At 41.6% G+C, this 13,070-nt stretch overlaps 1 protein-coding gene and 1 pseudogene across 1 annotated transcript; both read left to right on the forward strand.

The window, feature by feature from the left end:
* Positions 1–1,053: 1,053 nt before the first annotated feature.
* Positions 1,054–8,181, forward strand: LOC120744541 (annotated as a pseudogene).
* Positions 8,182–10,353: 2,172 nt separating this feature from the next.
* Positions 10,354–13,051, forward strand: LOC120744542 (interferon-inducible GTPase 5-like; the record flags this gene model as incomplete). The annotated part of the gene is made up of 3 exons (XM_040049019.1): positions 10,354–10,489; positions 11,796–12,361; positions 12,489–13,051. Coding segments are annotated over exons 2-3 (1,122 nt in total), but the record flags the coding sequence as incomplete, so codon positions are not given.
* Between the last annotated feature and the right edge of the window lie 19 nt (positions 13,052–13,070).

Here is a 13,070-nt window from a genome sequence, read left to right on the forward strand (position 1 = left end):
GCTGCAGCAAAGCTGAGGAAGATCAGGTGATTGTCTGGCAGGTAAACAGCAGGTCTGAACTGACACCTGCCTGGCCATGAGGAGTGATGGCCTTCCCCAAACTGTTTTCTCAATTCCTGTTTCTCAATCAGTGACGGTCAAATCTAAACAAGGATTTGGTCTCAGCTCGTGAAATCAAACTGAATCAAATGTAAATGTCATTAAATGTGTCCTTGTTGGTCAGCCATAGACGGAGGAGACACTCTGTATCCTCCAGCCTCAGAGTGGACGTGACTTATTTATGGTCAAGTCATTCATATTTACTCAAACTCCCTGCACTCAGCGTTGTTGGGTGCTCTGTGTAAATATGCCTCTGCCCTGCTTGTGGTGCTGTTTGTCTGTGATACAACTGTCATATAGATGTTGGTCTGACACACTAAAAGCTATGATAAGTATCTAAATGGCCTTTACACAGATGGCTGTAAAACCTGATTTTACTGCAGTTATTAATTGTTAATCATTAGCTGAGTGCAGCATGATGGTCTATACCTTTATGTTGGTGAAGAATAAATTCAGTGTCTAACTCAAGTCTAACACAAAAGTTCCAACTTTGTTCACTTTGTGATGAAGCTGCTCTTCATCACAAAGTGAACAAAGTTGTACTGAGGAATGAAGAGCACAGGAGGAGGCCTCTGCTGTTTGACATGAGCAGCGTCACTGATGTGTGTCTCTGTGTCTGCACTTATTACCTGCAGCTCTTTGTGCTCCACCTGTAGCTGCTGCTCATCCATCAGCATCTAACATGTCACGTTCAGTGTTTCAGGCCCTGCAGGATCGTGTTTGCAGTATGTTTGTATGTTTGTTTTTAGAACAGTGATCATTTTAGAACCGCTGACAGCTACAGAGACGACCAAAGATCATCGTGAGCTGTTTTCAGGGGGCGGAGCTAGAGGTCACACATACAGGTGGGAACAGAGTTCACTCTATAGCTCTATAACAGACTGACCTCCACCATCAGACTCACTGCTGCAAGCAGTACTTCTCATCAGCACAGCATGCAGGTAAACCTTGTGGAGCAGGGAAATTATTTTACTGCTATTGTTAAATAATCATCATCATTACCATTGCATTAATAATAGAATTTGCAGCATTGGTATTGTGTTCAGAGGTTTAAACAGTGTGTGTGTCGTTCAAGAAAGACTAAGTTGCAGTTGACAGGAAGTTGCAGAGAGTTTGCAGGACTGAAACCGAAAGTGATTCTGAGGAGCAGGTTAGACGAGGCTATTTGAATTACTAGGTTATTCAAATTGTCTGTTATACTTTTATATTCTTTTACTAAGCTCTTAGTAGAGGTTCTTGATTAAAACATTTATTCAACATAGTACATATAGTTTCAGTTAGGTTATTACACATAAGGATGAGCCTCTGTTCTGGTGAAAGGTCAGAAGTGCAACAGGTGAATTGAGAAAGAGCATTTAAGGACAAGACACAGACAGTTAGTAGGTGAGAGGTGATATAGAGGCTGAGTGAGGTCAACACACACACACATTAGTTAGATTTATTTATAGGAAAGAGGTTAGTCATGTCTGGTTGTAACTGCGAGAGTGTCTCTGTAAACGAGGAACCGTTCCTTGTTGTCTCGGCAAGAAAGAGGAACAATTTACTTTAAGACAAGAACAGAAAGGTAGACAGGAAGTACCGGCGATGATGATCTTCTTTTAAACTATGTTAAAAGTCAGTGTTGTTTTGATATTGACGTATGTCTATATCCTGTCTGTGACGTTAAAGGGGCGTCAGTAAATTTAAGCCCTGATGGTATAAAATATCTGTCTATGCTTTGATTAAGTCGAAGATCAATTGCTGTCTGTGTACAGAATGGTCTTCCCACGCGTGTATTCATTAAAATCATTGTTTGACCAAGATCTTCTGGACCATGGTGGTTTGTACTCTCCTTCCTCAATATTTGAACCTTAACAACCTCCATCAACTTTCCAAGTTCTGTCTGCAGTATCTACTGTGACGGTCCTCGGTCAGTTTACGTTTTACTCTTTGAATGATGGTTTTCTGTTGTATTATATTTATTGTTCCTGGTTTCTGTTCTGTCTCTGTGCCTCGCCTCATGTTTCCATGTCTCAGTGTCTAGTCTGCGCCATCTTGAGAGTCTCATGCTTCCTGTTTTATTGTGATAGTCCCTGTCCTGCGTTCAGTGTATTGAGTTTTGCTTCTCTGTGGCCCTATGTCTACTTTGTTTATTGCTGGTTCATCTGTTCTTCATCCTCTGCTTTCCTCTGTCGATGTTTCCATGTCTCAGGTTCTGTGTTCCTAGTTTCAGGCTTTTATAATGTTTTATATTTTCCTCATGTTCTTTAGTTTAGCTTTTCCGTCCCCCTCGTCGTTTTTGCTTTGTAGTATTTCTGTTTAGCCAACGTAAAGGCTCGCCTTTCGTTAATACCCACCTCATCGCCGTGTGTCTGTGCCTCCTCTCTCATCTCCACACGGTCTGCCTCACAGACGGTGACATCATCTCACCTGTTCTTACTCTGAACATGTCGTGTTTGTCTCAAATAGGTACGATGTGTACAATCATTTGTGTGTAACTGTTGAGGACTCACAAGCGCATGCTTCAATCCACACACAAATACGAAACAATCTGACCACAAAACTATTTTACATCACCTGTCAGATCAAAGGAAATAATATTGTGATTAACAGAGATTGGAAATTATAGTTTTAATAAAATAAGAAAAATTACAAAGTTTAAATCATGTTTCACTGAAACAATCTTCAGTCTTTACATTAGACTGTTTGTAGAAAACAAAAATATAACACGGGTAGTTTCTTCTCTACAGCCATCAGGGACCAGCGTGAGTCTTCAGCCTGAGCGCGAATCAGTTACAAGAGAAATGAAGAAAGCTCTGCAGCACACTGACAGACCATCAGATGTTGGAAAGATCACGGAGTCACTACAGGACACCAACACCCAGCTAAATATCGCCATCACAGGAGAATCTGGCTCTGGGAAATCCACCTTTGTTAACTCTCTCAGAGACCTGTCCGATGGTGACGAGGAAGCTGCTCCTACTGGTGTTACAGAAACCACCTCAGAGGTCACACCGTACCCCCATCCAAACTATCCCAATGTTACTTTTTGGGATCTCCCTGGAATCGGCACCACCAAGTTTCCAGCTGATGAGTACCTGGAGCTTGTTGGATTTGAGAAGTTTGACTTCTTCATCATCATCTCCGCCGTTCGCTTCAGAGAAAATGACGTGAAACTCGCTCAGGAGATTCAGAGGATGGAGAAGAAGTTCTAGTTTGTTCGCTCAAAGATTGACAACGATTTACGAGCTGAAGAAAGAAGTCAGAGAGAGTTTAAGGTGGAGAAGACTCTTTCGCAAATCAGACAAGACAGCATTCAAGGTGAGTGTCACATGAGATCATTTATAAGAGTGAGACCAGTTTCTGGATTTAATGATGGTGATGCAGTTGTTGGAGAGTTCAGGCCACGGTTGGACAGTTAAACTCTGTTCGTTTTATGACTATGTGGCTGCAGGATGCTGGACTGCTTTAGTTCATCCTCTGTTAATCTCCTTCCTTTAGGCCATAGGTGTCAAACTCTGGCCCGTGGGCCAAATTTGGCCCGCAGCCTAATTACATTTGGCCCGCGAAGCCATACCAAATTACTATCAGAGCTGGCCTACTGGTATTATACAGCCAATATATATATAGTTTAGTATTAAGCTTTGCTTGTTCCATATTCAGTTTTTCAGCAAAACGTGTTTGAGTCCATTAGAAAAGATTCATTCTTATATCTGGAGGAATAAATATATTTCAATAAATATTAACGTTAGCCCGCGACTTTGTTTCAGTTTTGAATTTTGGCCCACTGTGTATTTGAGTTTGACACCCCTGCTTTAGGCCAACTTTCTGCTGATTGGCTGCCCCTCACTGACACACACGTGCACGTTTCTTTCCTTCTCTGACGCAGGACTCACAGGATTAGGCATCAAGACTCCGCAGGTCTTCCTGGTGTCCAGCTTTCAGCTCCGCCAGTATGACTTCTCCCTCTTACACAAAGCCTTAGAGAGCGGCCTTCCTGAAGTCAAGAGAGATGCTCTGCTGTTGGCCACGCCCAGTATCAGCTGCGAGATCATCAACAAGAAGAAAGAAGCTTTCAAGGTATGATTGTACTGTCAGCCACTCTGTCTACAGCTTTACTGGAGTCTGTTCAGCATACTCAAGGCTTTTTTTTCCTAATCTGCCCTCACTCATCATAACATCAGCATTCACTCGAACAAAGGAGGTTATCAGCCAAGGTTTATCAGTCTAAGAGCAAATCCATATAAGAGAGGCCAGGGTGACACCATGCAACAGACCTGAACATGTCTGATTCTACGAATAAAGAGAAAACTATGATGTTAGAAACATAAGAAGAGACAAAGAGAAGAAGCAGAAGCAGATAATCTCAGTGAGATGACCCATGTGACGAGTCTGAGGTTCACATTGAGGCTTATACACTTTATGGGTGAAAATATTTACCTCTGTTGTGGGGACATCACCGTTTATAAATCTGATATAACTGTGTCTACATGAAGACACTGATTGTCTTTCAGCAGAATCATAATAAACATCTCAATTTTCTTAAAGCCCCAAAAGCACAACATACGATGTAAGACGCGCTAATGTTGTTTGTTTTTGTGCAAAATTACCATGAAATCTTACATAATTAAAATTACTACAATATTAATAATATGCTATAACTATTATATAATTATTATTATTCGCTGCCTGTTATTATAGTATGCCTTCTTTAAGTATTTGTAAGTAATAACACTGTAATTTCAAATAAAATACATAAAAAATCTTTTTAATTACAGAGAACTTTTTCTTTCGATTGGGGAAATTTTTATAAACTGTTATTGAAATTTGTTTTTAGAATAAATTTCAATACTTCGGTGCTTTAAAACTAAAAAAGTGTAAGTTGATTTTGTATCAATACAATTCGACTCAATAATAGATTAAAAGTAAACACAGACAGACCTAAAGGTGTGCGATGCACATGAATATAATAAAATACAATAAAGTGGCTCAGTTCACAGCATGCTAAGCTATTGTAGTCAATTCTCTGTGGAATATTAAGCAGAGTGTGTCATGTTTTGTGTGATGATGATGATGTAAGATTAAATAAAGCAAAAGAACCCGAAAAAAAGCCCCAACGTTTAAAGTTTATCCTCTTTTTTCATTCCAGGTATCAGACACAAGCACAGAAAACCAATTTGAAATTGAAACTGTGAGAGAAGAAATTAAAGAAGCTCTGCTGAACAATGACAAATCACTGGCTATCACAAAGATCAAGGAGTTACTGGACAAGGAGAGGAACACTCCACTGAATATCGCCATCACAGGAGAATCTGGCTCTGGGAAATCCACCTTTGTTAATGCCTTCAGGGGCATGGACAACAGAGAGGAGGGAGCGGCCCTGACCGGTGTTGTAGAAACCACCTCAGAGGTCACACCGTACCCCCATCCAAACTATCCCAAGGTTACTTTATGGGATCTCCCTGGAATCGGCACCACCAAGTTTCCAGCTGATAAATATTTGGAGCGTGTTGGATTTGAGAAGTTTGACTTCTTCATCATCGTCTCAGCCGATCGCTTCAGAGAAAATGACGTGAAACTCGCGCAGGAGATTCAGAGGATGGAGAAGAAGTTCTACTTTGTTCGATCAAAGATTGACAACGATTTACGAGCCGAGAGAAGAAAGAGAAACTTCAGCAAAGAGGAGACTCTTAGGAAAATGAGGGAAAACTGCATTCAAGGTGAGACTGATTTGTGTGTTCATCATCTCATACCAAAAACGTTTGTTCACCAAAGCTTACTGAGAGAAAGCTGCTTGAACATCACCATCCAGGGTGATAGACGAGGTACAGCCCAGACAGGAGGAGGATGATTGTCCTGATGATGGTGACATAGCTGCTGTTAAGGTTCACATAATTGAGGAAGGAGAGTACAAACAACCAGGTCCAGAAGATCTTGGTCAAACAATTGATTTTAATGAATACACGCGTGGGAAGACGACTCTGTACGCAGACAGGAATTAATCTTCGACTTAATCAAAGCATACACAGATTTTTATAGCATCAGGGTTTGAATTAATGACGCCCCTTCATACGTCACAGACAGAATATATACATACGTCAAATCAAAACCACAATGACTTTTAACACAGTTTAAAAGAACATTGTCTTCTATCTTCATGGCCGGTACATCCTGTCACTGCCGGATGCTCTCTTGTCATCTTGACACCTCAGCAGCAGTTCTGCGACAAACTGCTCTTTTTGCAACCCCAAGCAAAACATGACTAAACTTCCACCTATAAATGATTCTCTCTAACTGAGTGTGTGTGTGTGTGTGTCGTCCTCAAATGTTCTCTCAATTCACCCGTTGCACTTCTGACCTTTTACCAGACCAGAGGCTCATCCTTATGTGTAATAACCTAACTGAAACTACATGTACTATGTTGAATAAATGTTTTAATCAAGAACCTCTACTAAAAGCTTAATAAAAGAATATAAAAGTATAACAGACAATTTGAATAACCTAGTAATTCAAATAGCCTCGTCTAACCTGCTCCTCAGAATAACTTTCGGTTTCAGTTCTGCAAACTCTCTGCAACTTCCTGTCAGCCTGCAACTTAGTCTTTCTGAAAGACACACACACTGTTTAAACCTCTGAATACAATATCAATGCTGCAGATTATATTATTAATGCAATGGTAATGATGATGATTATTTACCAATAGCAGTAAAATAATTTCCCTGCTCCACACTGCTGAAGAAGTCAGGCAGATACTGGATAGATGAACTTTGTTATAAGGAAACTTTATTATACTTATTATAGTGTTTGGGAGGAGCTTGCAGTCTGATATCATCAGGTGATTTTGTATTAAGATAGTTCTCGATGAGCTTTAGTCACAGACGTCAAAATCATTTTTGTTGCAGTCGGTAGCTTAAATGTTACACATAAAGTGGCACAGTGTATTTTAAAATATAACTATATAATAAGCTTAATAAGGAATATATTGCAACAGTAAGCTATAAAATCACCAATATGAAAACACGACTCCAGTCTGTACATGGTGGCTTACACAGTTACACTATGAGTTCAAATCCTTTACACATGTATGAAGTCAGTCGGCTCACTGAATCTGCTGAATGATAAAATGCAGTTTTAGGTGTTTTTATTATTTTGTATCTTATCATCATACTGTGTTTTTTCTGTGCCAGGACTCAGAGATTTAGGCGTTGAGGCTCCGCAGGTGTTCCTGGTGTCCAGCTTTGAGCTCCACCTGTACGACTTCTCTCTCTTACATGAGACCTTAGACAGAGACCTTCCTGAACACAAAAGACATGCTCTGCTGCGCGCCATGCCCAACATCAGCCTGGAGATCATCGACAAGAAGAAAAAAACTTTCAAGCGCCGATTGTATTGGTTGTCCGCTCTGTCTGCAGCTGTAGCTGCTGTTCCAGTTCCTGGGCTTTCTATTGCTGTTGACATAGCGGTGCTAGTTGGTGCTGTCACGGATTACGTCTTTGGGTTTGGTCTTGATATCAAGTCTCTGCAGAGACTGTCTGTCAGCACAGGCGTCCAATACGCCGATCTGCGTGCCGTCATCGTTTCTCCGCTGGCTGCGGTGAAAATATCGAAAGAGCTCCTCCTGAAAGTGTTGAGCCAAATTGCAGGAGCAGCTACATTTATGGCACTGGAGGAAGTTTCCAGATTCATTCCAATAGTTGGAATCCCGCTGGCAATGGTGTTCTCTTTTACCACAACTTACAGACTTTTGAATTTCATCCTCAACCAGCTCGCTGAAGACGCCCAGAAGGTGTTTAAAAAAGCTCTGGGTCTGAACACCTCAGTGTGATTTAAATAGTTAAAGGTGATAAAGTGACACGTTTAAAACAGAAGGGCATGAAATAAAATTCCTAAATCATTGAATATGCAGTGAATCCAGCTGTAAACCAGCATCCTTACAGCTGATCAGTGCATCAGAGGCCTCAGCAGGTCTCATGTCCTCAGAAACAACAGAGGAACCTCTCCCACCTTTACACAGCAACACAATAATGTGGCCTTTATATCCATCCATCCTGCATCCATCCATCCTGCATCCATCCATCCATCCATCCATCCTGCCTCCATCCATCCATCCATCCATCCACCCTCCATCCATCCATCCTGCCTCCATCCATCCATCCATCCATCCATCCATCCATCCTGCCTCCATCCATCCATCCATCCTGCATCCATCCATTCTGCGCAGGTGCGTCCGCCCTCCCTGCATGGCACCGCAGGCCACGCCCCACCACACATATAGTTAGGGCTGGATCAGGAGACCCTGAAGTTACGCTGTGTAGCAGGGGTGTGGTCTTTGGCTCTGCTGCAGTGGAGGGGTGGTGCAGTGGGCTCAAGGGGCAGTGCCAGGGAGGTTGAGTCAGGTGGAAGGAATCACATCGATGAACTCTGTTCCTTCTTTAATGACGCCGAGGACCTGCAGTGGAGCGTGCAGACAACTGGAAAAATGGCCACAGAGAAATCAGAGGTAGCGAGCTGGAAGCACTGTGTGTGCCATAATGTTAAATAAAAGAAAGAAACAGTTACAGAACGCTGTGTGGCTCCGAGTCTTTCACACGCTGGAATAGCTGTAGGCTGCTGGGGGATTCCCATGATGCACCGAGTGTTTCTTCTTCTGTATAAATAAAACTTTAATTGAATTGCTGTTAGATTTTCTTTTCTCCATTTTCGGTTTTGTGCTGCGTTCTTTTTTTCTCTCCTTTGCATCCTCCCGCAACCAATCACAGGAGAGAGTTCATCCTCCCCGATTCTAGTTCTGCTGGAGGTCTCTTCCTGTTAAAAGGGAGTTCTTCCTCCCCACTGTACCAAAGTGCTCCTCATCATCTGATTGTTGAGGTGTTCTCTGTAACATTGTAGGGTCTTTATCTTTTAATATAAATTTCACTGAGCTTTTCGTGAGTTGGTGCTGTATAAATAAAACTGGAGTAAATGTAAACGTCATTATGTCCTTGTTGGTCAGCCACAGCAGGAGGAGACCTGCTTTGTATCCTGTCAATAACACCTCCAGCCCCAAAGTGAAAACAAAAACAGAATGAAGACTGAAGAGTCATTTATGACACATTCTTCTTAATTCTCTTCATCCAGACTCACTGAGTGCAGTGTCTGAGCTCATCTGCTGTAGATGGTGCAGTTTGTCAGTGAAGATATCACTGTGACCTGACTGAATGGTTACCGCCCTGTCATCGAAACTATGATAAGACTCTACATTGTACTCATGCAGCTGGCTGTAAAACCAGGCTTTAAGCATTCAGTGTTTACTGTAGCTGATACTGAAACTCTAATTACTCTTACGGTTCATCATTAACTGACGTTTTTCAATGATTAACTTTCTTTTTCAACATTATAGGACATAATCAGTCTAAGCCACTGCTGAAACCATCAATACAGCAAACTTTCTTCACTGAGAGATGGAAGTCAGCTTCAGCAGGAGTCCTGTTACAAGTTGGTTAGATAGTAGATCCCACAGGGTGAGGAGCATCTCTAAAGTACTTATCAGAGTGGATATTTCACAGTGGATGATGGTAGAAAGACAGATTTACTGAGGAATCCCAGTCAAACTAACTACTCAGTGGTTATTTAACACAAAGTAGTTATCCTGGAGCCAGTGTGGATCATTTAAATAAAAAAGCAATTAAGCCTCCAGAGGGTCCTGCACAGCTCCAGCTGTCAGAGTCTGAGCCTGAGGGTGTTGCCTGAATCGAGGCCCTGATTTCCAGCACTTAGACTGGACGGCAGACGTCACGCTGGTTTCTCCACTGTCTTTATCATCGGCCGCCTGCCCAGCCCTCAGACGGTCTTTGCCACCTTTGTTCATGGCCTCCTCCAAAGCCCCCAGAGTGAATGACACTCCGCTGCTGAACATAACACACACTCAGAAAAATAAATGATTACATTACTGATGTCAACAGGCATCAGTTCACTGGTATTTTGCACAAATGACAGTAAGGTCAAAACCTCCCAGAAAAGCCGCCTTTTAACAAATCGATTTGAAATGATTGAGTAAATTATTTACAGAGCTAAAACTGAATTCATGAAGAACATGAATAACACAGTTACAAAAAGCTGGCAGTTCACAGGCTCCAGGAATAAATTCAAATCTCACTATTAACTTAAGTTTCAAGTCTCTGCAGAATCCTGCTTACAGTGCCCTGTGCACGCTCGTCTTTGGAGCGGTGATCATTTCTTAACCACTCACAGCTACAGGAAGGACCAAAGATCAGACATGCTTTGCTGTTTTCAGGGGGCGGAGCTACAGGACACACATATAGGTGGAGGTTCAGAGTTCAGAGACCAGTACGCACACTGACTTCCACAAGATCCATCCATCATCAGACTCACTGCTGGGTACAGCTCTTATCATCACTCCAACAGCACGCAGGTAAACCTCCATCATGTGATCACACTTTCTGCAAACTTCTTGCTGCTGTCACGTGTCCCTGCTCTTGATTGGTTTAGAGGGTCGTTCTCGTGTTTCTGTGTCATTAATGCAGCAGATTTCATTCTGCTGTCACAGAGAAAGCACGTACACACTGCTTTCAGGACATCTGTGGGTTTGTGGTTGTAATTAAGCTACGAATACGGAAGCTTTACACACACGCACACGCACAATCTGATTTTAATAGTCTCAGTCTCTCCAACTAAGAGAATAAATACTTTTAGATTTTTTTTTTAGATGATTGCAGGTTACCATAAACTTTCTAAAATTCTAAAATGACTGAAGTCACACCTGCAGGTTCGTTTAAATAACCGGTTAATGAAATTAAAAAGTGTCACAGCTAGTTTTTGTTGCCATATTCTCATTGATCTCTTCTTTCTAAAGACTCAGACACGTAAGAAGTGTTCCTCAGTATCAGACAGCTTTGCTCAGTTAGAACTTCCTGGTTCGTACTTCGCAGTTTGACTCGGGAGTCCAGGCTTTCCAGGACGCACAGCTGGAGCTGCAGTGTACTTGATGACATCACAGCTCAGCTGTACGTGTTTTTATTGCCATTACTCGTTTGACTGTGGTTAATATTTACAATGGAAACTGTGCACGATGCGCTTCATTAGCCACATATACACTTCTTCTTCTTCTTTTTAACAAAGGTCAAAACTATCATTTTAAGCACTTTGTTAAATGATTGGCCATAAAAGGAGCATCATGGGAGAAAATGTGGAAATAAAAAATTACTGATTTGTTCATTAATTTATGTTGGAGCGATCTTTAAATGGGATTTAAAAAATTGCACAGCGCACTGAAATAAATACTGAATAATCTACAGACGTCTCAGTAACTGTGCTTTATGAGCTAATATGAATCAGCACTGACCCGCCTTCAGTCTTATTCATGTTCTTTACTAGTTTTCTTCTAACATCCATGTTTATGGTCTGTTTCATGTCTAAAAGCCTCACATTTAAACAAGAACAGTCACTACATGACTGATGATACACTCACAGCTTCTCATGGAGCAACATGTTAAACTAGTTTTATTTTTATTCCAGTGGCCTCCCAAAACTTAAAATAGACATATTCCAAAAATTGGGATCCCACCTGAAAATCAACTTTAAAGATTGAACTTCGGGTTTTGGTTTAATCCGATCATAACGAATGACTAAATTTAAATGTCAAATTAAAGTAGCTAAGTACAAATTCTGCAGTTCAAGAAAAAAGTCAAATTTTCCACATTTTTTCTCCTTTTTTTAAGGATCAGCATGGAGGACCCAGATGACTTATATATGGAAGAAATTCCTGGAGTTAAAGAAGCCCTGCAGAACAACGACACTGCTGCAGCAGCTGCAAAGATTGAAGAAAATTTAAAACAACAAAATAATATCCCACTAAATATCGCCATCACCGGAGAATCTGGTTTTGGTAAATCCACCTTTGTTAATGCCTTCAGAGGACTATGTGATGATGAGGAGGGAGCTGCTCCTACTGGTGTTACAGAAACCACCTCAGAGGTCACACCGTACCCCCATCCAAACTATCCCAATGTAACTTTGTGCGATGTTCGTGGAATCGGCACCACCAAGTTTAAAGCTGATAAGTACCTGAAGCTTGTTGGATTTGAGAAGTTTGACTTCTTCATCATCATGTCAGACACTCGCTTCAGAGAAAATGACGTAAAACTGGTTCAGGAGATTCAGAAGATGAAGAAAAAGTTCTACTTTGTTCACTCAAAGATTGACAACAATATACAAACTGAGAGAAGAAAGAGAGACTTCAATGAAGAGAGAACTCTCAACGTAATCAGAGACAAGTGCGTTCAGGGTGAGTGTGTGATCACTTACAGCTCAGTGGGAGCACTTTATGGATTCACTTTAATATTTGGGTCTTAACTTTACATTATTTGTTTTTATGTGTGTAATCATATTAACATGTTCCTTCTGTGAAACAGGACTCGTAGGATTAGGCTTCGAGTCTCCGCAGGTCTTCCTGGTGTCCAGCTTTGAGCTCCACCTGTATGACTTCTCTCTCTTACATGAGACCTTAGACAGAGACCTTCCTAAAAACAAGAGAGATGCTCTGCTGTTCGTCATGCCCAACATCAACCCAGAGATCATCAGGAAGAAGAAAGAAGCTTTCAAGCGCCGATTATATTGGTTGGCCACTCTGTCTGCAGCTGTAGCAGCTGTTCCACTTCCTGGTCTTTCTATTGCTGTTGATGTTGCTGTTCTGGTTGGTGCCGTCACAGATTATGTTTTTGCGTTTGGTCTCGATATCCCGTCTCTGAAGAGACTTTCTGACAGAACAGGTGTGCCATATGCTGATCTGCAGGCTGTCATCATTTCACCACTGGCTGCAGCAGAAATAACTAAAGAGCTCCTCCTGAAGGTCATGACCCAAGTGGGACGCACAGCTACATTAATGGCAGCAGAGGAAGTATCCAGATTTATTCCGTTTATTGGAATCCCAGTAGCCATGGGTCTCTCTTTCATCACAACGTCTAACTTTTTTCCTGTTTTTTGCCGCTTACTGC

Source organism: Simochromis diagramma, unplaced genomic scaffold (genome assembly GCF_900408965.1).
Source record: "Simochromis diagramma unplaced genomic scaffold, fSimDia1.1 OVJJ01000305.1, whole genome shotgun sequence".
Lineage (NCBI taxonomy): Eukaryota > Metazoa > Chordata > Actinopteri > Cichliformes > Cichlidae > Simochromis > Simochromis diagramma.